Source organism: Anopheles funestus, chromosome 2RL, assembly GCF_943734845.2.
Source record: "Anopheles funestus chromosome 2RL, idAnoFuneDA-416_04, whole genome shotgun sequence".
In the NCBI taxonomy this organism is placed as follows: Eukaryota; Metazoa; Arthropoda; class Insecta; order Diptera; family Culicidae; genus Anopheles; species Anopheles funestus.
In genome coordinates, this window is record NC_064598.1 from 46,084,373 (window position 1) to 46,109,131 (window position 24,759).

The 24,759-nt window shown below is 41.7% G+C and overlaps 1 protein-coding gene across 14 annotated transcripts; it reads right to left on the minus strand.

Annotated features, from left to right (window-relative positions):
* Positions 1–555: 555 nt before the first annotated feature.
* Positions 556–21,525, minus strand: LOC125765422 (ATP-dependent Clp protease ATP-binding subunit clpX-like, mitochondrial). 14 transcript variants are annotated; one of them, XM_049430564.1, is made up of 7 exons: positions 21,453–21,525; positions 16,782–17,218; positions 3,046–4,213; positions 2,698–2,974; positions 2,457–2,606; positions 2,146–2,367; positions 556–2,075 (listed from the first exon to the last, which is right to left on the minus strand). In XM_049430564.1, exons 2-7 carry the CDS (start codon positions 16,852–16,854, stop codon positions 1,857–1,859), a joined length of 2,109 nt encoding a protein of 702 aa, XP_049286521.1. In that variant the 5' UTR covers positions 16,855–17,218; positions 21,453–21,525; the 3' UTR covers positions 556–1,856. The 14 variants fall into 14 exon arrangements, with proteins under 14 accessions (XP_049286521.1, XP_049286517.1, XP_049286524.1 ...); XM_049430560.1 differs by having other exon boundaries at positions 16,782–17,215; positions 21,388–21,509; XM_049430567.1 differs by having other exon boundaries at positions 21,472–21,507.
* Between the last annotated feature and the right edge of the window lie 3,234 nt (positions 21,526–24,759).

The following is a 24,759-nucleotide window of genomic DNA, read 5'->3' on the forward strand; positions in this document are numbered from 1 at the left end:
TTAATCCTGCAGTTGCTTCATTTCTTTAATCCATAAATCACATATTATTATTGAACTTTGCTTTCGATTGAATGAAAAAAGTTTGTAACTAATATTTTCAAATGAAAGCATTTCGCGTTCAAATGAAATACTTCGTGCACGATGTTGAAATATTTCAACGGGTCGACTTTCTCGTTAAAAGTCGACATTCACTTTCATTTTCCACGGCTACTGGAAACCTTTTTTACGCAGAGATGATTTGGTTTTATTTTATTATTAAGGCAACCCTCTTCCTCCTTTTCCATGACACAACTAAATTTAACTTTTTCATTACTTTATAACTGAACAATTAATTAAAAGCAATTAAAACGGGTTCATTTCAAACTGCACTGCCGCCTTCACGCACCATTAACCGATTAACCCCAATATGAACACCCGTTATATTGGAAACCGATTTTTTTCCTTTCGATAAAGTGTGTAATTAGACTTTCGAAAGGGAAAACCGCACCAAAGCTAATTTCTTTCAGCACCTTGTTTTTACCGGCCCTCAACGAACGTTTGCATCCGACGCGTATATTCCTCGATGTATTTTTTTTTTTTATTATTTTTAAATTCTCTTACCTCCTAATCAACTTGCGCAGTACAATCGTCCCTAACCGACGCACTACATATTAAGGAATATGGGAAGAAAAAGAAAACAAAAAAGGAATTAAAAATCCCTACACTAAAACTCTATTCTTCTACACACGAGACGCTAATTACATGTACACTTTCATTCATGCTCTCACGCTGAAAGATATAATTAAAGGCTTTACACTGCATAACGAGGGCTTTTCCCATCGCGCACAGTTGTAGGCGTACAGTGGGTGATGTGCGCCGCTAGTAACCTCTGCAAACAGATTGGGCGAGTTCCTTTTTCTATGTTTTTTTTTTCTTTATGTTACACAAAATTACTTTGCTGTTCACATATACTTCTCAAGATTCGTTAACATTTTTAGTATGCGTTCCGCTTTTACCTTCCACTAGCCGTAATTAACTTACGCGCCATAAACGGACGATCTACGTCAAAACATTATGGTTTTATACGTTTTGTTTTGTCTTGCACAAAAGACAGTTTGTGTTTTTTGTCGGATATATCCCTTGTACTAGTAGTTGGTTTATGTTATGTTTTGTTAATTCGTGGCTCTTAATTTCGCCGCAGTGAAGTTTCACTTTTACTTTTGTTGCAATAAATAGCGCCATTAGCATCGCTAATTTGCAGAACATATTAAACCAGATAGTATAAAAAAAAAGCCGTTAAGCTATACGCCCAAATTAATCCCAGGCGAAAAATTATTCCCTTCTTACAAACGGGATTTTATAGTATAACAACAACCAGTCAAAATTTATACATTTTGGTTATATCTTCAACGTAGATCATTTATGTTAAAAACTGTACACGATTATGAAAAGGTTTAGATCGTCGTGAAAGAGATGTACAGAGGTTACAGGTTCCCATGAACCCGATGCCATCCATGAACTGATGTCCGATCTATAGTGTCGAGTAGAAGACCTCAACCTAACCAATTACTGGTTCGCGCATCATCCTGATACGACCAAAAAGCATGTAACCTTGTAATGCAACTGTTAGCAAAATGTTGCAGCAATAGGATAAAGCTAAACGTGTACCACAATGGAACAGAGCAGAACAAACAAACCAAATAGGAACGGCAGCCGTATGTGAAAATAAATCGTATGTACAAATACATTTTTCATCTGTGTTTTCGTTTATCCATCGATTCGGGGCATAATAGTAGCAATTTTCACGATGTCTGTCAAACGGGGTACTGTCTCGGGGTGTTTGCAAGCGCCCGCACTATTTTGCATCTGTACCTATTTTACTGTTTCACGCGCACTTTCGTCGCTTCCTCTTCCTCCGAAGAGCTACTGCTAGTGTGTCCAGCCTCACCGGACGCGGGAGGATCCTTGTTCGAGGCGTTCGATTCACCCCGGCGTACGTAGATCGGTTCCGCACCGCGTACACTTTCTTCCGTGATCCGTACACCTTTGACGTCCGAACCGGGCACCTCAAACATTGGTTCTAATAGAAGTGTTTCCTGTGTGAAATATTATTGCGCCGGAAAGATTAGTAAAACGAGCCACATGAAAGTAGGATCAAATGCTTACCATAATTGCACGCAGACCACGGGCTCCAGTTTGCCGTTCCATGGCTAGTTGAGCGATTTGCTTTAGGGCTTCATCGGTGAACGATAGATCTACCTGATCCATGCCGAGTAGTGCTTTGTACTGGGGCACGAGAGCATTGCGCGGTTCGGTTAGAATACGTACGAGCATGTCCACGTCAAGGCTGTGGAACGGCACCAGAACCGGGAAGCGACCAACGAATTCCTGTCAAGCGGAATAGAGGGATAAAAAAAACATCATCAAAACAATTCTCTCCGAAACCAACAGCTGACAGTAACGCTTGCTAAACTTACGGGAATCATACCGAACTCGACGAGATCTTTCGCTTGCACTTTCTTTAGATTTGCGTCCCGCTCTGCTTGATCGTTATCCATCGGTGACGCAGACGCCTGCGCTGCTCGGCGTCCTTCCGATGAACTTGCCGGCATTCCGAAACCCAGGTACTAGAAAACCCCAATCAATCATCGCACCATTATTAGCACGCTCATTATACACACGTACAATACACTAAGTACACCGGGGCACAACGCTTACCTTCTCATTCAATCGCCTCGCAATCAAACGGTCTAAACCGGTGTACGCACCGGACGCCACGAACAGAATGTTGGTCGTGTCCACCTGCACCGTTTCGCCGCGCAGCTTTCGCGGTGAATTTCGCTCCGGCACGTTCACGATCGTACCCTCGAGCATCTTCAGCATGCCCTGCTGCACACCCTCACCGCCGACGTCCCGCAGCTGATGGATACCGGGCACGGCACCGATCTTATCCACCTCATCCAGAAACACGATGCCCGTCTGCGCCCGTTCAACGCTGGAAAGGCGGAGAAAGCGCAACATAATTGCGGAACTGACCGGCGCCATGACTATTATCATCAAACCTACCTATAGTTAGCGTCCTGCAGTAGCTTCGCAATCACACTCTCGATATCCTCGCCGACGTAACCGGCTTGCGTTAGCGTCGTACAATCACAGATGGCAAAGGGAACGTCCAGGCACTTGGCAATCGTTTGCGCAAGCAGCGTTTTACCCGAGCCGGTCGGGCCAAGCATAAGAATGTTGCTCTTCTCCAGCTTCAGCTCGTGCGTTTTCTTGTCCAGCAGCTCCGAACCGGGATGGTGTGCGGCCGAACCCGCCGCCCCACCATGGCCCGATCCGCCCGCACCGAGCGGTGGCCGCGGCACTTCCGACGGTGCCGAACTCATCATCGTGTGACCGATGCCGGATATGTGGAGCAGATCACCGCTCCGTGACATCGAATCCAGTTGCTGCTGTTGCTGCTGGGCACCAGCTGAGGAGGATGCCGGCGGTGGCAGATTGTGGTAGATGCGCTTGTAGTGATTGTACACCGCCACCGAGAGAACCTTTTTGGCCAGCTCCTGTCCGACGACGTGTCGGTCCAGATATTCCATTATCTTTTTCGGCGGTGGTGGTGGCTTCCGAGCACCCTTCGTTTCCGTGTCTTTAATTGTCTTTTTCGAATCGACCTCCGACAGTACGACGAAGAAATGGTGACACTTTTCACACTTGACGAACCGCGTCGAGCTAACGAACGTTTCCACATGCGTGCAGGGATCGCCACACTTCGGACAGGATAGTGTGTTCTTCTTGTTCGGTGGTTCCTTACCACCACTGCCACCATCCTTGCCGCCGGCACCAACGGACGAAGAACCGCCGCTTCCACTGGCGGTACTACCGCTACCCGTTGAGCCACTGCCGGGTGGGTTATTGTTGTTGCTTCCGCTGCCACCATCTTTCGACGATGATTTATCACAGATCGCGGAGACGTGAAACGAACGACGGACGGTTCGCTGTGGGTGTTGCGGAAACGTACTGGAAGAGCCATCCGTGGACGATGCGCCGGCACACAGCAGAACCGAAGGGGAACATACTTGCACGCTGTGTGTGTGATTACCGATTATCCTTCGGGATGAATCGCTCGATGTGACGGTAGAGTTGCTGGACAACTGGAGCGTTACCAGACTACAGTGTGGATGTTGAGGTTGGAACTGATAGCCGTTGGAGGCAGTGGAGGCAATCAGGCAGATGGAACCTGAAAGAAAAACCATGAAAAAAATAAACATACATAAGTCTTTAGACAAAAGATCGAATCATTGGAAGTAATGTGGTTTTAGTTTTTCAATGTCCGTTGCCTAAATGAGGGACCTTTGGGACTTGGAACCCCAAGTAATGATTTTTTAGTTTGTCATTATCCGCTGCCTGAATGTACGAATCCTTTCTTTCTCTACTCGGCTATATCAAAGTTAAGGTGATGTCCCAATGGACAACGATTACCTTCAAAGTGACATAATGCTAATCTTCAACCGAGAGTCTCGAAATTAGAGACATCAATTGTCGATCCCTTTCACCCGCCGTTGGCAAATTCTTACATTATTTCCCCCCCCCCCCCCCCCCCTTTTTCTGCATGCCTGGTTACAAATCCGGTGAAGCGAAACCAAACCCTCCCAAAACCACGTATTGTTTGACACTTTGACCTGGAATTCGTAGCTGGAAAAAAAATCATTAGCGTACATGATGCTGACACAGCAAGAGAATGCAAAGCGTAATAGAAGAAAAAATCACCTCAATAGAGTATCACAAAATAATTGCCGTTAATACAGCAAGCAAACTCTAATAACTCGACAACCGTCGGTCTGGGACTGATGTAATAGTAAGTCGAATGATCATGTACTTAAAACTCAGCTCCCGAAAAAAAACAGCAACTACAGACTTTCAGTTTCAAACCTCCTTTCTGGAGGAAAGCAACTTGCCATGATCCGCCGACAGACAAGAAGACGTGAGCTGCCAAATTAAAGCATGAATATACATCAGGGCCGCTTTCCATCTCTCCGGCCGCCCCCCATGATGGGCGTCTGATGGCAGCTGCGAGATTAGAGGGTCGACCCACACCGGCGGTGGCCTCGGCGTGAGATGCAAAAATCCCAATTAGGAGTTGGCGCTTCGCTGTTGCGAGTCCAGACCGATCTCCACTTCGGTCTCGGCTAATCCAGACTGGTTCGTTGATCGCGACACCTTTTGCGCACAGGTGGTGGCGATACGCGCACAGTTCCCGCATATCGAGTGTTTTCACTCCGACAACTGTTCCGCGTCAATGTTTGTACATTGTTGATTGATGATGATGATCATGATGCACGGGCGCATACACTGCCTGCGTACAATAACAACGCAGTCTCGACGTAATTGTAGGAACCATTAGATCATAAAACACCGTAACTGTACAAACATTAGCTCTACCGCAGCCCACCCTGAAAACCTCCACCTCCTTGGGTGTATGCTTTAGTGGGGACTCTTTGTCTTTCACATTATCCCCATGCATGGGCAGCATCAGGAACAAATGCTGCCTAACGTCTATACCATCCTCTAAGCTCGTAAACAAATGGCGCAAATTTATGCGAACCGAGTGGATCAACTTCCACTACTACTACTGCAGCCCTTTTGAGTTGTGATCAGGTTGGCGCAAGTGCTAATAAACAGTGCAACTTTATCTGTCCCGCGACTCCATTCGCACTTTCAAACACTACACGCACGGACGGATGAACGATCAAAACACTAAGCAAAAACACTCTTCCCCTCATAAACGATGCCCTCCGATGTGTTGCGTGCGTGGTTAAACTATGCGTGAAATGGTTATGATCGCGGCACATTCAATGTACAGTGAGACGTGAAATGGTAAACAAATGCCCAGGGAAATAGCAGCTCCACGGACGAATGTTTTGGTACCGCCACGGTGAAGATGAGTTCTCCAGTGAAACTGTTCCCACGACATTCAAAGTTACCCCGCATTATCCACGATGCTGTGAGATGATTCTGTCAAAAAGTTTTTTCCTGCCGCCAATCTTCCTTCAAGGTTACCCACCAAAGTGTCATGAACTCAAAATGTGGGTCTTTTTAGAAAGAAATTTAAAAAGAGTGGTGCTTGAATTTTTGGAAAACGAGGCCATCACAATCCTATTGTTAGAAATCGTAGATCGCCATCTGGGCGTAAGTCATTCGGCACCTTCGGGGTTGCCTTCTATGCTCGGGTGAAGGTATATTATGGGACTCCATCTGGTGTCTGACATCATACCAACATCTAGAGGATCGTTTCAACTCTTTGGGCAAAGGTGGCGAAAGGGACTAAATTCATTACTTTTCCTCATTACTCAATCATCCCAAATGTTGGACACGTTATGTGATGGTGCACGCCAATAACTGCGTTTAATTCGACTGAAGCTTCAGAAAGAGTAATGTATTAAAATTCGGCACTGCCCTACGAAAAATGCAAAAGAGGCTCGGTACGAAGCATCGAACAGACAGGCGAAGTCATATTTTAAGGAGCAGCAGCTATCACACTGAGTACAAAAGTCAGGCGAAAGGTTAACATTACCAATTTAATTATGTTGGAAACCAACATGGAGATTTCTATAGCACAATAAGTAACACCTTGAAAAGGAAGATTTTTCTTTCTTTATGTTTATAATGGAAATTATTCAAAGTTACTCGCTTTTGGTAAAAAAAAAAACGCCGAAAGCTTTCATTTATCGTTTTGCTCTACTTTTGCTTTCGTTGCACTTTGAAGTTGCAGTTTAAAGCTTGGAAGCTAATGTTAGACCAACAATCAACACCGCCACCATATAAGGACTTTGTTTACACGGTGCCTGCTTTTGCTAGGGGTGGTTTTTCGGCCCAAATGATTAATGATCTCATGATTTCAAAAATGTGTTAACTACCATCTATGGATCCCGTGTTCGGTTCGGTGTCTTTCTTCCCTAGCCAAACCCTTCGGGGCTCTAATGATCGCTTCAACTACGGTCCCAAAACCTTTTGTCAGGGTTTCAGAGGGATGGCGCTAATGACCTGCACCAATTGCAAGGTAACACTGTCTGGAGAGGCGTTGTCAGGTTTTTATGTTTTTAATTTTTTAGAGCGCCACCGCAACTGCTGCTTATATGACCGATCCATAAGTATCAGCAGGTCGGTTGCTAGTGGTCCTGTGTCTGGCATGGTCTTGTGGATAAGTAACGAACAATAGTATTATGGTTTTTGAAGGACCATTTCATTCAATCATTCAAGTGATTCGAGAACACTTCACACGTCTTAAGCTGACCGTTTGCTGTACTGCGAACTGTGGCATAGTGCTCCCCCGGTGGATAATGCGTTACAATAAACTAAAACTGTCTACCTTCCTACGACTTCAAGCGTTGAGAGATTTGGTGTCGAACTTGGCGATCTTTAAAAAAAACCGTGATCAGTTTGGTCAGCTCAAGTTGAGTAGCAAAAGCAAAACAAAAGCATTCCAAGCAAAAACCTCCACAATCAGCTTGACAGTGTGATTTAGAGACTTAGTTGTGTGTGAAGAAGTACCTTATTAGGATTTTTGGGTCACCACCGCGTGCAAATTATTTGAAATAGATTCATGAACTTTGTGATGAATAATTACTTTGGGGTTTTTGAGGACGTTCAACATTAAACCATGTTTTTTCTCACAATCACAAATCACTGAGAATTGGTTGCTACATTGTTAAGCCTAGAATATATCATTTAAATCAAAATATGTGTTTTTTTTTTATTTTTTAAGAAGAGTACCAAGATTTATTTTTACCACGTAGCCGGATAGTCAAACTTTGCTACGGATGGGATGAGATTTGACAGCTCAGGTCTGAGCAAGGACAGTGAGTTCCTTGTCGAGTGGAACCGGTGCCGTTTAGCACATACACCACCGGGCAGCCCCTAAAGTGATAAATTATTAAACACATAATTATTCACCGATAACCTTGAACATGCAAGCTCAAAAATGCAATCATATTCACATTACGAACAATCCTTAACATACCCGATCCCTTCGCCCGCCTGTGTTACGATCAACCTTCGTGCGATCGACAGCCTTTCTGTCGTGGCTGGAATTCGTAAACGGTCAAACACAACGAACTGCCAAACCACATGCACGCTCCGCTGCGGAATTACTTTTGTACAATAAATTTCAGCAGGAATTATTTGGCAATCAGGTGACCGCAAACGTGGGACCCCGATAAACACACGGACTCGAGAGAGTTGTGAAGGTGGTTTTTTGCAACGCGCTGTCCCACTTCTTCTGATTCCCAATTTGTACCAGCATGTACGGGGTTCAATGTTTCTTGTATGCTTATGTCCAACTCGCGTGAACAAAATGGGTAAGGGTTAAAAAAAATACTTTCGGTATCATTTTAATATTCTATAGTTTTATCGCTTTTACGATCGGCAACATATCGATCATGCAGTAAACACATCGATCGTAGTGTTGGGAACACAAGTAAGTTTGTAGCGTTTTAAGCGGGTTTAGGGTGTATTCAGTTCAACTACCTGCGAACGGCCACTAACCGAACTTGAATTCGAAGTTAAAATCGGGGATGACTCCGCAGTTAACTGCGGAATATTCCGGTACAAACTCCGAAGTAATTGTGAGTAAATTCCGGAGTAGTCACTCCGGAGTTACTTCGGAGTTAAATCCGGATTAATCCGGAGTAATTGCTTCGGAGTATACTGCGGTTTTTATACGTCGGAGTCGGACTGGATTCATGAATCCATTCCGGAGTTCCCACTACTAGCGTGAATGTAGCATTAAATGCATTAAATGGAAAAAAAGAAAAAACTTACACCAAATCTAGCTTGCTCAAATGACAACCAACCGAAATATATCCTCGCGGAAAGTCATGCTAAGCATATGGTGGGAACAGAAATCAATCGGTCAAGGTATCGAACTCAGTTAACTCTTTTGAAGCAAACATTGAAGGAAAAATGGCCAGAATATGAGGCTAACCACCGGTCAGTAACTTTCCATCACAACAATGCTCGGCCACATGGTTCTGTTCCGGCCAAAAACCTATTTACGGAATAGTCAAACTTGATCTTAATTCGATCGATGTAGAACGCTACTACTTACTAGAATATGCTCCTTTTTAGTCGAAGAGATTTATAAATTGGAAAAATGACGAATCATTGTTTAGCTCTGGCGAATTAATAATTTTCCATCAAATAGAGAAAAAGTTGTTGTTTCTGACGAACTATTCTATAAAAAAATGTTTCAATTTTACATAACAAAAAAACAAAGTGGAAACCTACTTATTCGCCCAATATATAATATATTACTTCTTCATACTTCGTAAATCGACAACATTGGTTTGATGGTAGTTTACACCAGGCGGTTTGCAGTAGTTGAAGTACACTATATATGGTGCCGCGTTGCATTGTACCATAATTTATGGCTCGTGCTATAGTTCACTCCTTACGCATGCACACATTGCTGCAACACTGTTCCACCACACCAAATTGCACTGGTTGCTGGTTTTATTGCCAGTGATTATGTCCGTTGTGACAAGCAATCTGTTCCATACCGGGATACCCTAGCTGGTGCTGCAAAATAAGGCATCACTAACGGACAAGCCGCAAGAAAAAAAAACAAAACACAAAAACAAAAACGTTTATCATAACAATACCACCCCCACAAGGCGCTTCTCCACCGTAATTCTGCTAAGCGTTTGCGAATCAAAAATGCATTACCAAAAACGCTTTTTTGGTGCGCCAAACGGTTTGTTTTGCATGAGAGTTTGAAAGAAATACCACACACTACTGCAACCGTTGTGCGTGCGTCATGGCCTTTATTTTATTGCGTTTGAGGGTGTATACACACGTGCGTGTACACGCCGCCATGCATTTCGCCATGCGCTCGAGTGTGCATACGTGAGCGGCATTACTTTGCGATTGCGCTACCGGTCAGCTTGACCTCGGCATTGCCAGCTGCTAGATAGCTGCTCCAACCTCTAGCCACCCTTCTTCTTCCTGACTGGTTTGGAGCGATGAAACCAAAAAAAAAAAACGAGCAAAACCACGGTGGAAGCAATCGAAACAAAACGTTTCGAACCAGTTGCATTGCATCGAACATCGAGTGGCGCGATCTTGGTGGTGCGATCGCAGTGCGCAGGGCAATAGACAGAAAAAAAGAGGCGTTCGTAAGCAATCGAACGAACTGAAACAAAGAGTGCAAGAAAGCGAAATGTCGCAATGATATGATGCGATTGGAAAACGTGTGCGTTTTTGTACCGCGCTGCTGCGTTACGGGCGATCGTGACACACACGATCGCGTGATTTGCAAGCGAAACTTGAAGTACAAGTACGATCAGCCTCCTGCGATGGTGTGCGTCGTGGTGGTCATATATTTAATAAATTGCAAACGATGTCGAAGGTTAGTCGGGGGCATGAGTAGGCGTTTTCTTCGTGTGAAAATAAAGCATAAAACATGGCGATGTTGCACAGTTGAGACTGATTTCGTTTGCGAATTACAACGAACGTACGCTCAATACGATTAATCAAAACTTTCATTAAAAAAAGCTGAACAAACCTTTTTTTATTGTTTGGATTCCAGCGATAAAATTTACATGATACAGATATGTGTGATAAATGAGTGACAATTCAGATTTAATTGACAATATTATGTTCAGTTGTTTTATTGACATCAATAAACCGTGTGCAAACAACGCTATCACCCTTCCTGCATAATAAGTGCTTTCATCGCTTGATCAGTCAGTGCGCGTTGTCAAAGATGCGAAAAATCACATCAATTATCGATAAAATGTGATATATTGCAAATCATAATTGTCTTACACGGACACCCGATGCGATGATGTTTACCCAGCAACGAGCAAGAGGAATTATTTTGCCGTATGAGTAATATTTGTCGTTTGCACAGTCTGCTCGGCACACTTCCTGTATTGATCAGCTATACTGCGGAACGATCCGCGCCTCAACGCACTCGATAAATGAAAATGACCTTGGAAGCAAAATATTTATACACCCGCCGATGTTCATTATTGACCTCAAATGTTTGCAAAAAAAAAGATAATAATCACCATGTGTGTGCGCCCACACTTACACATCGATTGGCTTTAGTAGTGTAGTTAGCGTTGCGTTACTTCTTCACGAGCAATCACTTCAGAAAAGTACGCACGAACAATACGCACACAAATACACAGCATCAGCCAGACGGTGGTACCGCTGATTGCGCTTGATAAAGACCTATCAAGAACCGAGTCAAGTGATAAACAACGTGAACGTGTACAACCAAGCCTCTCGTTCCATGTGACAGCGCTGTGATCATGTACTCGCGGTTTTTTATGACGTGAACAAAATAAGGTAAACAATATGGCAAAAAAAAACCAGCTACGTAAAGACACAAAAATAAAGACACAAACCTCTCACCATCCACAAACGACCGATCGTTCAACATCTTCTCAGCCTCTCGCATCTATCGCTGGGTAGGTTATCTTGTTTACTAACACTTCGGTTCGCAGACAGGTCTGGTGTATGTTAGGCGCACACGTAGGGCATGCCACGTTTCTAACCCGTATGTTGGTGGTAGTGGTGGTGGTTTCAAGTGCAATAGCCCTTCATTTCACCCCACTTTAGCGAGCATAAGATCAGCTGATGCATCGCGATTCAATTTCCCATCAAATCAACGAATTGATGGGAGTGATCGCTCCAAGTAACAGGAACCCGAAATATAACAATTTTGCTATCATTTTGTGATTTCACTTTCGTTTAGTGAAAATAGAAACACGTCATGATAAGGCGGTTGTGGTGCGACTTATCAAAATGTCATGTTTTATCAGCAGACTCCTCTTGATTGTACACCTAACATTAGAATGATCATTTATATTTCTACCTAGCAAAAAAAAAACAAGTGCATGACGAAACCGACTAATCTACAAATTAAAATGCAATATATTTGCATGTAATAGATTTATCACTTTATTCCCAATCGTAAGCCGAACGACAGATGGTCAAATAAACCCAACATATCTCTGCTTAGAATCCAAACCTGTCGTCTAAATAATCTAATGGATATCGAACATTTGTTTGCCTCTTTCCTCCACGTGCGTTTCATCTGACTAGCAAAGAATTTGGCGCCAGCATCAAAAACACCATAAATCGCGAATAAGCGGCACATGATAATGTATTCCTTCCGATAAATCGCTACAAGCAAACAGGTTAGACGATGAATCGAATCTAGCGACTGGTGATGAGCCTTGGAGTAGGTCGCAGCTGCTGCCTTCAAAACACCCCATCAGTGAAACCTTGACCTTGGAGACGTAGATTCTTTGTAGCAGGCAAGAACAAAACGGACGGAAAGAAGCGTATGCGTACGGAAAGGTGTGGAAAGATCAATAAAAGCATCAGACCGAATAACGTGCGCTAAGTTTGTCGCTCTGTATGCGCGATCGCTGACGTAAAAGTTGCCAATTGCTCAGCGTTTAAATCTAATTTTTACCAGTAAACAAGTTGTTTGAGGTAATAACTACTCCCCCAGGTCAGATAAACCGTTCAATCTAACACCGAAAACACTTACATTCGCACATGTGGGTTGGGGCAATTGAAAGAGCTGATGGCTTCAACGTGGATGGATAAAATGTACATCTAAACCCCACTTCTGGTTAAATTTCGAAGCATAACGTGTAGTAACGCTGAATATTCTTTAGCAGAAATAATCGATATATTCTAGCGAAGCTTTGACCCTTCAGAAAAAAAACTTTTACAAACAAGTATACACATTCGTTAAGGGAACATATTCAATCAGAACCTCGAATAACAGGTCAAAAATTAAATTAAAAAAAAGAACTTTAAATATGAGGTATAATGTAATAAGAATTTTGACCAAAGAAGATTCAAAGATTCATAGATATTTTTTGTTCTTCAACATCTTGTAAAATTCTTGCATTTCTAAACTCATAAAGTTGAGACCTTGTGTCTCAAAAATATATAACCGGTTCAACGATCCATCCTAGCTGATACAACCATGAGGAAAAAGCAATGATACTGAAATGATGTTACTACAACCAATGGCTGAGGTGGGCCTATCTGTCTACATTGCATCGTTAGTGCTCACCGAAGCTGCGTGTGTGTAGTAAGTCCGGACACTTAGTCCGACGAGTTATGATGCATTTGAGTGACTTGCCATACCCAAGAAAAACGACATCCATCGTCTACTAAAGCGCCATTAACGCATTGCAACATGATCCTTTTTCTTCTGCTGCATCCTTCCTCTGCAACGCAATGGGAAGAGCAAAGAAACAGACGATTGCACTGCACTGGGTGAACGATGACGGTGTCGTGTCTCGTCGTGAAATCGTGTCACGGACACGCAACAAAACTGGGTCGATCCCTGGAACTCAACCGAACGACGCCCTTTTGCCTTCTCCATCCAGCACTTCTTCACAACAAAAAACTTCTTTTTTTCTACTTCGGTCAGCCTCCTTTTCGACACTTAAGTCCTTTCTGTTCCATCTGCCTGCATAATGATGACCATTAACAATGCGTATTACCGCTGATTGCTTCAAGTACCCCGTTATGGCGTGCGTATTGATTCATTGAGGCAATTCTACGCACAATGCATGTCAGCGGAAAGCCGGTTGTGGACGTCAGATAAATATGCGTTTTCACTGATATATGATGCACAGCATATGGGCATAAAAATGATTTGTGAAATTTGTATATAATACGCCGCGAGCAATACACGATACGTACGTATGTAATAACGTGAACAATATTTAGCAGCACGCGATAAACAAGCTTCCAACCAACCAAAACAATCCAGGTCTTGATTGGAACGAGTTATCACGTTCGATGTAATGTCTTATCAGTATCAGGAGATAAGAGACACCTTTTATCATAAACATTGGAAAAACTGTCGGCGAACGTTTGCTAGTTGTGATGTTATGAAGGTCGACACAAACGGTTTTCAATGATTCTTAAGGATTTTAACATATTATTAGGTTCTGCAAGTAAGTTTCCCAGCGTTTCAGCAAAGTTGAAGGCACCGATACTTTAAGGGCAGGAATTTCTGATCTTATGAGTCACATTTATTGGTTTCACGTTTGATATTTACATTGCATCATTATATTTGGTCGTTCTGTATGTTGTTTGACAAAAAATCGTGAAAAGAAGCGCAACAGAAAGCTTAACATTTTTAGACGAGAATTTGTAGGCTTCGTGTAATGAGGCGATGTGCCAGGCGCAATAACACATCTTTGGGCGTGCCACAACAAGCTGTTACCCTTCGTTACTTTTGGGGGTTTGGGGTTTGGGGGTTTCAAAAAGTTCGATATCATACGTACTACCATCTGAAACCAAGAGACATCTGTCCAAGATGGTGCCGGTGTGGAATAAAATAGAGTTCCTTCATCATATTGTAATCGGTGATGATAACTATAGCAAAAAAAACATCGGCACCAAAGCGAAATATTTATTCGCAGAAAATATAGTGGGATCATAGTTGGAATCATATATTAAGAACTGCTTCCGAGTGGTCAAACCATCAGTGGGAAATGATATGTTGGAAAATACCTTTAGTACAAACGCTAAAATTCATAAATTGTTAAACAGTTGAGAATATGTTAAATCCTATGAATATAAACCATGTAAAATAATTCATGATAGTAATGCCTCAAGTGATGAACAAAAAAGTCGGATACTTAGTTGTACACCCAATACATCTCACAAATGATAAACAGAATCATACCATGTTCGTAATCCTTATGTAAAATATTATAAACTAAAAAATAATCATTCCATCTTGTTTGGGATCAGAAGATTAGCTAGAGCCATATGTCCAAAAAAACAAATTCAAATGAACTAAAACTGAAACACCTAAATCACGTACAATCTGGAGGACGCTAGAGGACGCGCTTCCTGCTAGCATTTACAATGATCCAATGCTAAACACAACAGTCACACGTTACCACATGTTGTTTACGTGCCGTTGTCAAGTTCACACTCGATACGCGCGCATATCGGTGTCCGGCCGGCCGAAATTTTAAACGTCTAGGTCAGGAGAAAAGGGTCAACTTTTAATTGCATACTAGCCTTTACCGAACGCGGGAAGGTCACGGATTTGTAATCATCCTGGCCCATCTGGGCAACGGTGGAACGGTCTTTACTTTACGTTTGCATTTCTTTCGATTGTCTGGTTTTATTTTTATCACATTATACGATCACGTATTTTTTCCCATTTGGACAACACAATCTGTGGGTAGTTTGGCGAATAGCAAAAAAAAAAAACAAAGGCTACCAAAAACCATCCCCAGGCTAGTAGCTAATCCTATTATGTACTATTTTATGGCTCCTTTTTTCTCACTAGCTAAAACAGACACTAGCTGCTGGGCGATCACTGGCAGGGAATGTATCTTTAAGTCGCCACAATCGTATGATACGGTAGACCTCGACCTTCACCTGCATGCACCAAAATCGACTATCAATCCGGTACCAAGCTGTATCGCATCATGTCCAAACCAATCTGGTTAAAGTAAAAACAAAAGATCCCATCATAATACATCCGACAACAGCAAAATCCAACAGTGAAATAATTTTTTTTCTTCCCAAACATCGAAAAGAGACAGTAAGAAGGTAAAGAAATTCATTTTTCTGTGTTTGTGCCCTGTTCAAGAAGCCAATCTCCACAATTCTCTTTCTCGCATAATGCACACCAAAAAACAGGCAAACAACACACCCATTCAGAAAGCATATGGTTCAAGGGCACAGAAGCATACTCATATATATGTACTTTTTTTTGCTTAAATATATTATAATTCCCACATGTTCATGCTTTTTTCGTCAAACCGATAATAACTATTATCCAAAATGAAGCGACGAGCCACATGTAATTAGCACCCCGGTTGCCGTACGAAATAGTTGCTGAATAATACTCCATAGGAAGGTAAACAACATAAAATAAAATAATTGATTCGTTAACCATGTCCTCAATGAGTGGAAACAAACTTCGGTGTGGCACGGGAGGTTGTTTTTTTCTTTTTGTCGAATAGGCGCCAATGTTTGATGCCATTTTGTTGATTCTGCTGGTTCTGCTTACCTTTATCCTTTCTCTCAAAAGGTAAGCCAAAAACCACACATTGCTCACCGGTTTACCTTACATTCGTAACAGATCGACAGGAATATAGCGTAAATAGATTATTATTCTGGTAAGTGTTTGGGTACTCGTGAAACACTGCAACGGTAACCGGTATGTATCTTCCACAGAAGAAACATTACTCCTTTTCATGATGGTGAAGGTGGTCTAGTTCATTCACGTGGAACAAGTCATTGATACTCTTGGCCCCAAAAAACACAGTGTCTGTGTCTCTGCATGTTTTGCGTTCCAATTGAACGATTGTGTTTTAAACAGAATCGATCGAAGAATGAAAAACAGTTTATGCACAACTGCTCGGTAACGGTGTAGTCGTTCATCCTTTCAAAATTGTTCATACCATAAATTGCATTGGAATGTTCAAGGTTGCCTGGAATTTGCAGCACCTTTTGCTGCATCTGGGCAAGTGCAGAGAAAAAAAACACGCCAATACAATTGTCGATCTTGTTCTTGTGAAAGTTCATCTACATCATACAGGGCAGCAAAGGAAGGTCAGTACAAACCAAAGAAGGACCCAAGGCAAATAACGTTCCCATTCTGTATACCACTCATAGTACAAAACCAAACAAAAAGGGAATCAATTACAAAATAAATACCACACCCCGGCATTGCACACCTGAAAGAAAGCGATCTATTACTAGCAGCATGCTTAAAAGTACTTTTCCATACTCACCAGTGCGAATGTTTGAATTTTTCGGATAAATCGCCAACCGCCCGATGGTGAAGCTGCTCCGCACGCTACGCATCTCGAACGCGTAACACGAGAATTCAGTGGTTTCTGGGTAGTAATTCACCAAACAATCCGCTGCCGCTGCTTTATGTGTGCCACCAATTGGTTCCGGTTTCTTAAAGACTGTAATCCGCTTTCCTTCAGGCAAACCGCCACCTGTTCACTGTTCGAATGATATATTTTTCTTTTTTTAAATTTTCAACTATCTCACACGCACTGGGCCACGGTCAACTGCTTCCCTTCCGATACGCTGTCACGAGTTTTCACAAATTAATTTTGATCGAAAGAACTAAATTTTGAACCAAGTTTACCACTTTAGTGTAAATTGTTCGTCACCGATACAGAAGCTACAGCCGCGTACTGCTGCATGCGTATTGCTACTAAATATTGGAGAGTGATTTAGTAAAAGATAACAATATTCGTTCGTGTGTGCGGCTATTGTTCCCGCTGTTAGTTAATGTGCTGATAAATGAAAGATTACTTTGAAACAATCCCCCCGAACACTGTTTTAGTATTTTAGCCTAAAATTTCTGCCACATCTAGACAGCAAAGTGATCATTATTATAGTACCATTTCCCACAAGCCAGATGTAAAGCAATAAAGAATAATCAAAATCAAAACTTGATCATCCATTTTTACCGCCCCTTTTAATGGAAGCTGGATGCAAAAGAGAATGGAATATTGGCGCCGGAAAATAGTGAAGAAAAAAACGCGGAAAAGCGCCATAAAAGGAATGAACACAATCTAACGGAGCGAAAATAGATTAATTCCCACATTCAAATTCCTCCCACCATCCCGGGGAGGCGCGCATCAAGCATCCAATCATAGCGCAAAAGATAGCGATCGCAAAAATGAACAAACCAAAACACGTCCAGGAAGATCGTACCACTTTCACTACCAGCCAGCCAGCCAGCCATATGATCGGAAGCGATCGTAGCATAAGAAGTGGCGAACGGAGTGTTCCGCTTTTGAATAGCAGCATCATTGCATCATTGCATCATGATCAACGCCTTCTATTATATCTCAGTAGAAGAATCATCTCTTCATGTAGTACTGGAAAAAAAAACAATAGTCTAACTGTTCGTAGCAGAAAGGGAAAACATCGCTTCTCCGCTCGACGAATAATTCGAACCGCGTGTTACAATTTTTTTTGTTACTCTTTCATATGAACAAAAACACAACTTTGGGACCACTTGAAAAGGTTCGTGTGTGTGTGGAAATTGATCTCTTTTGATTGGCTTTAAACTAAGCAACATGGAAACTGTTCTTTGTCGTGATCACGAAAAGTTTTTTTTTATTCCCTTTCGTCGTGCTGCAGATTCATTGCTATCATCGATCAATCGAAAACACGATCAATTTGGAACGGAAGCGATAGTCCGAAACTACACGATACAATCTACACACAATTGTTTTTTTTTTTCACATTAAAGTTTCACATTATTTAAACCACTAATGGTACACTACATACTATCACAACATTTCGTGATTTTCGTTTTTTATATTTTACACAAAAACTTCATAACTTAACCACTTATTTGTTACTGCTATTTCTTTAAATTGTGCCGAACAAATGGTGCACAATATTTTATTTGCATTATGTACGTTTGGTTTTTTGTGCACTATACCTTGATTAATGCAAATGTCGTTTATACTACAATTAAGAAGCACTAACGTAAGGCTAACTACGCGTACAACTACACCGGAGCACGTCCTACACCGGTCACGGTAAGATCGTGTTTGAAACCGCGTCGGACACAGCAGCCAAGCATTCAGCTGCTGACGAACGAACCCCTACCAAAAAGGCATAATCAGTCGCTCGGCACAACCCGGCATAATACCACGGCTAGTACCCACACAACGATGGGCGCCGATCATATAGCAAACGGTGATCAGTGATCTATAAGGGTAGGGCGAAGAAGAAAAAAACACAATGAACAAATCCAAACAACATCAACCGGCACTGTTCAGTCGGCATGTCCAGTGCTCGCGAAGGAAATGAAACGTTCCAAGGAATATACCCTTGCGACAAAATCGATCAACGCTTTTAACCGATTCATACATCACACAGTTTTGTGTGTGTGTATGTGTAGGTTAGGAGTCAATTTAAATAATTTCCCACACAGCGGAAGAACGATTTATCAGAGTCAGATAGATAGGAGAAGAAAATGTGCTCAATATCACATTGGCAAATGCCCAGCGGGGAAGGGACTTGACGTGATTGTAATCATCGCGAAACGTTCTTGTCCACCTTGAGACGTGTGCTAAGCTTTGGCAGGGAAGGCTTTCCATGAAACAATGCCAAAAATAGGCTTTATCGTTGGATAGTGTCAATCCAACAAGCCAACATTCAGCTTCAGAACGTCAAGTGGAAATGTTGGAAATGTAAAGCCTTGAACCAATTCGTTGTTCGGCTAATTTACTACGTCTCGAACATCGTACGAAACATGTCTTATCTTAATGCCGGTCGCATATGATTAAAATAATCTTTCCCGTTTACTTCCTTTAGCATCAAACAATAGCCTTGCAATAGATCTGGCAAACCCTAGAAACATCAATTTGGCCCTTTTATGTATCACAGCAAAGCAAACAACAGCTGATTGCCAGCCGGCTATCAGATGACACATGACGGAAGTTACGGCTAATCGGCAAATATTCGTACGCGACCATCGACTTAATTATGCCAAAAAATGCAGAGTCAGCTGTACCACTCGACGTTCCTTCTTACGCTGAAAGAACAACCAGAAAAAAACGATTCGATGGAATGAAAAAAAAAACACCGGCTTGTGGTGGCTCATCCCACAGTGTCTGAGTTACACCGCGACACCACTAGAGCTGGATGACCTTGAATTTTTGAAAATCCTACCGATCTTGAGATGGTTCAGTTCTACCTTTTCGACGTGGTGTGTTGACGTTGTTGTGCTTCAAATCCGTGGTGTGTTGTAGGTGCTGTTGCAAATAATTTACCAAAGACTGTACGTGTCTGCGCTTGAACCGGTTCCTTGTACACTTTCGTTCTGAGGTAAACCACCGCAATACGAGCCCACCGTGTACGAGCGTGCCACTTATGATCCGTTGAAGGTGTTCAACAAACCGATCATTGCCACTCCGGTATTTTGCAGCCTGCTGGTACAGATCGACGATGAAGATTCGTTCGTTCTATAGATCATTTCTTATTTATAACCCGTCCGACAATGGTTGGGGAGACGAACGGAAAGCTTAAAGCGTTGTTAATAGAAGTTTTTTTTTAAATGTATAAGAGGAATTCCATACAGTATTGTGAAATTAAACAGATTATCAGCAAACGCATAAAAACTTATCGTTCTTTTTATCTAACAACCTGTTCCTTCCCGATTATGTGCGGATTAGTTTCAGTTATCGAAATAAATTACCAATTGTCTATAACTTTACCCACTAACCGTGAGGTTTGCTCCCGGTATGGATTTCATCCACTTCATCAACTGCTTTTGTTTGTTTACATTTTTGTGCGCGACATGCGCAATTCCCACAAAGGATGATTTTCGTTTTCTCGTCAAGAAGCTATTCAAGTATATTCCCTTTGCCAACATATGGCAAGTAAGGTGAGTTTGTTTTGTTCGCCATACGGAGGACAAAGAGCAGAGGCAGTACAGCAGCACAATCATTACGAAACAGGACAGTGTTTACATGTTCATATGCGTCTCAATTCCGGACAATGCAAATTTATGCTTCTAATGCTGTAATATGTTTTGCAAAACATCATAACTACTGTTTTTTTTCCTGTTTTAAACACTTCTCCACTCGCTCTTCACTCAAGCAACAGCTGTGTACGAAGCAAAGAACTTTGGATTCCAACGCTGAAATTGACGAGAACGCGCAATTTCACCACTTGTTATGAAATCATTCCCACTTAAAACCATCGGTCGGGTGGCCGGACGGGACACTTTTCGATAGAGGGAGGGAAGGTGTGCGCTCTGTAGCGTTGGGTGGAGACGGGCGCGTGTTCAAAACGTCAGACAGTTTTAGAAAAGCAAATCCAAAGCAAAATAAATACATCCATGCCAGGTTAGTGAAGTACATCGCCACTGCTACGAAGAGAAAGAAAATGGTTTGTCAGAACGAACGAAATGACTCGGAATAAACTGCGACGCATTAAAAAATATCGACAGATCTGAGAACTGGTTTCGAGCATCCAACGAAGCGTTGCACTATTTAGCCAATGGTGGGCTCCCCATTTTATCCCGTTCTTTGCCGATTCTGTAGCTGATACATATAGGCTGGGTATGCTGTGTGTTGCATAAATGTTTGCAATCCCTAATACACCGGACGGAGCACATTGAAAATAATCAGCTTCTATTACTCTATTCACAGTACGTTAATCGATAAGGAGCTTTGGCCAGTCAAGGAACACGTCCACAACCGAATTGTGATTCTGAGGGATCACTTTTTTTTGCACTCAATATACACACGAAAACACTGCTGCCGCTGTGTGGCTGTAACCCGTTCTGCGTTCGGAACTTGTACACCGTCACTTTATCACGAAACAATATCAATGAAATGATAAACTAATTACCACAATGAGTATATATCTACACAAAAGTGGAAAATCCAGTGCACCACTCTGGTGCGAGATGCTACTTTTTTCCTTTCCGCTCACTTTCTGCTCTGCAATATTATTACCGTGTGCGTAATTTGTTCTTCTTCGGTTTCTGTCTTTTACTTAATTCTAGAGAGGAAAAAAACCAACAACAAACCGCGTGTCACGGTGACAGCTACGTTCCTATCCGCTCCGCATGCGGTTTCGGATACCAGGGCAACGACACAAATTGACGGTTACAGCCATCACTCGTAGTACCGTAATTGAATTGATTTTATTGTAATAAAAGTATAAAAATTTATCGAATGCTGCTTGTAATCAAGCTCTTACAAGGCTGTGTTTTAGGCAAAATATAAAATTACATAAATTCATGTAGTAAGTTTCGGAAAATGAGAAAAATAAACATTCAATCAAATGTGCAATGAACGCACTTAAAATACATACACAAACAGAATGTTTAATTTTATAATCTATTTGATAATTACTACTCTTAAAAATAAAGCTTAATAATAAGTTATTTTTAAAATGCATAAAATGTTCTCAATATTTCAATTGGATTAACCACCGTGCACACTCATTGCATGCGAGCTTGCACGTACGTGAAATTCTGAGGAAAGCCTTGCATACAAGATATTATGGATTGTTGGTGCCCGATTTAAATGCTGTCGATAACTTCAATTGATCATCTGTTTTATTACTTACTAATGCGGTATTCTATACTGCAAAATCAGAAATAAGTCATTGTTAACTAATTTCCCCTTATTGAAAAATCATTTAATTAACTATTCGGGTTTATTTAGAGACCGTACAATGATCAACGTGCTGATCTCACTTCAGTAACCATTCGTCTTTCTGTTCCAAATAAAATCATTTTCGATTTTAGTATCTTCTCTTCATCAATTCTGGTTATTAAAAAAAACTAACAAAACATCCTAGCAATATGAGCTCAACTTAATAACAACAAATATTTACACTTAAAGTGTGTTTAATCATTTCGGTTGCTTGCAGTAATGAAATGATTCATTCAGTCAAGCCCAATTGCTTTCCGTGTGGCTGCAGGGCACCACGAGGTGTATCTCTAATAATGTATGTGCATAGAATTGGGCAGTGCACGGTGCTTCAACATGCGAGCAGACATCTTCGTTCGATGACGGTTTTCGGAGCACCACCATTTGGGCTTACTTAATTATATTCTTCGACCAACTCCGTTATGCAGCTCACGCCTTTTAAACCGATGGTATACGTTCCGAATCGATTCCATTCCACGAGCGCGGATTTGCTATATTTTATCACCGTGTCTCCATCGACCACGGTGGAACAATATCCGTTAGCCCGTTTGTTTGGCTAGTGTACCACGGCAACTGTGCCAATGCACCTCCCGTACGGCCCATACGCGGAAGGAATTGTGTCACGTTGATTAGTGTTGCGGCCGTTCGGTGCCGTCTGGTGCCGAATGTGACTTGACACCACCCATCAGCGCCATGCGAGGATCATAAAATCCGCTTCCTGCTCTAATGTTTGCCAATCCATGCATAGGACGTGACCTTGGGTGAAAGTTATCAACCGTGAACCGCATTTGAGGTCACAATAAGCGCCACCATTTTGGGATGAGCTGTTGCAAATGCAGTTAATGTTGTTGGACCGATAATGATAGCCCCCACCGGTACGATTATGTTCCAGTTTTGGAATTCTTAATTTTTTCTTAAAAGAAATAAAAAAGAAACAATCCCTCCTATTATTTATAAGAAATTAAAACAGGATGTATCTCAAAAGTATGCACGCACCGTTGGAAAATGTAAGCATCCAGGGCGTGATCAAAATATTGATAAATGCAATTACCAGACGAAAATTGATCGATACAACCTCTTGCCATTGTTTTACGTTGTGCCTTCCATACATCGTACGGAATGCTTCCTCCACAAGATGGTTCACTCGTTGCACCTGGTCCGATCATCCGTGCAGGCCGTGACCAAAACCCTCGCTTGGTGTAGTTTAATTGAAAGATGCACGATAGCCTAGGGTAGAAGAAGAAGGTCAGTGTTGAAAATTTTCGTTGTTGCCTCGCCGAGTTGCACGAGGTCGTCGGTGACCGATTCGGGTCAGGTGCGATTTATTCTCACCCATGCTTTCGGGCAGGTTGTGATGCGATTTTCCCATTATGCGTGCCCATTTGTTTTGCAACTTTATTGCACATTATTTTATTGATCACTTTTCTTTCTTGCCTTTGCTGTACGCGCACAACTATACACATTGGAAACAATCGGCAAAATGTAGGGCTTTATGTTAAGGTGTAATTGTGAACCTGTATTCCAATACGATACATTTATTTACACAATTTTTAATATTTTTGTACTTCGTTTTTCTTTTCATAAAAAAATTGTGAGTCTTGCTAGTTTTAAATATTTTCACAATCTTATTACTTCTATTTATTATTCATATCATATTTTATTTATTACCAAAACTAGCTTGTAGTTCAAATTACATAAAAGCACCCATAAGTTTCTTCGTTTATCGATTGCCTTTACATGGGGTCAAGCGGGAGCATGATCAAAGGTATAAACTAACATCAAACGGGAGGGAAAATTGTTACCCTTCTGATCGTAAACATCTAATTACAAAGCAGTCATTCAAAGTTTCTTTCAACGACACATTCTGCTGCACAATAGACATCACTTGAACTAACGAGAGGGAGGACTTTGATATGCATTTTTCATAGGGCCTGATTAATAGATCTTGTCGTTGGGAAAACTTTTAACCGATAGAAGTAAACTCCATTAAATCAGGGGTTGGCACACTTTTAACGAAAATTTTCAAAAGAAATTTTTGCACCAGGATATCCTTTTTTTAGCTGAATATCGACTGATTGCATTGTGAATTAATTAAGAAAGTTGAATCCTTCAAGTAAAACTCATACTTCTCAAGCCATTTTTTGGAGAATAAGGAGAAACTTATCATCTTGTTCATAATTAGACATTAGTTTTAGATTTAGACTTGAGGAGGCATTGCGCGGAAAAAAAATGCTTTAGATATAATGCATTTCTTGTATGTGGTGTTGTCTTGTGACGTTAGTGAATCTTTCCAAAATTCCTCTTAGCATTACGCCTGGCTGTCATCATTTAAAATAAAATCTCTTGGGTCAGATAAAATCAACCGGCGAGCCGAACTTTGCCGACACCTGCCACAGAATATAATGAGCTGAAACTTGATGCGATAAGAATGCCTCTTCAAAATGAAAAGAGGATTTTATTACAGGGCTCGACTGATTACATTTGATTATTGTTCCTTGTACAAAGGATATAGGTCTGATCAATGCAATACGTCCTGAACCCTGCAATTTCCCATGCAGTG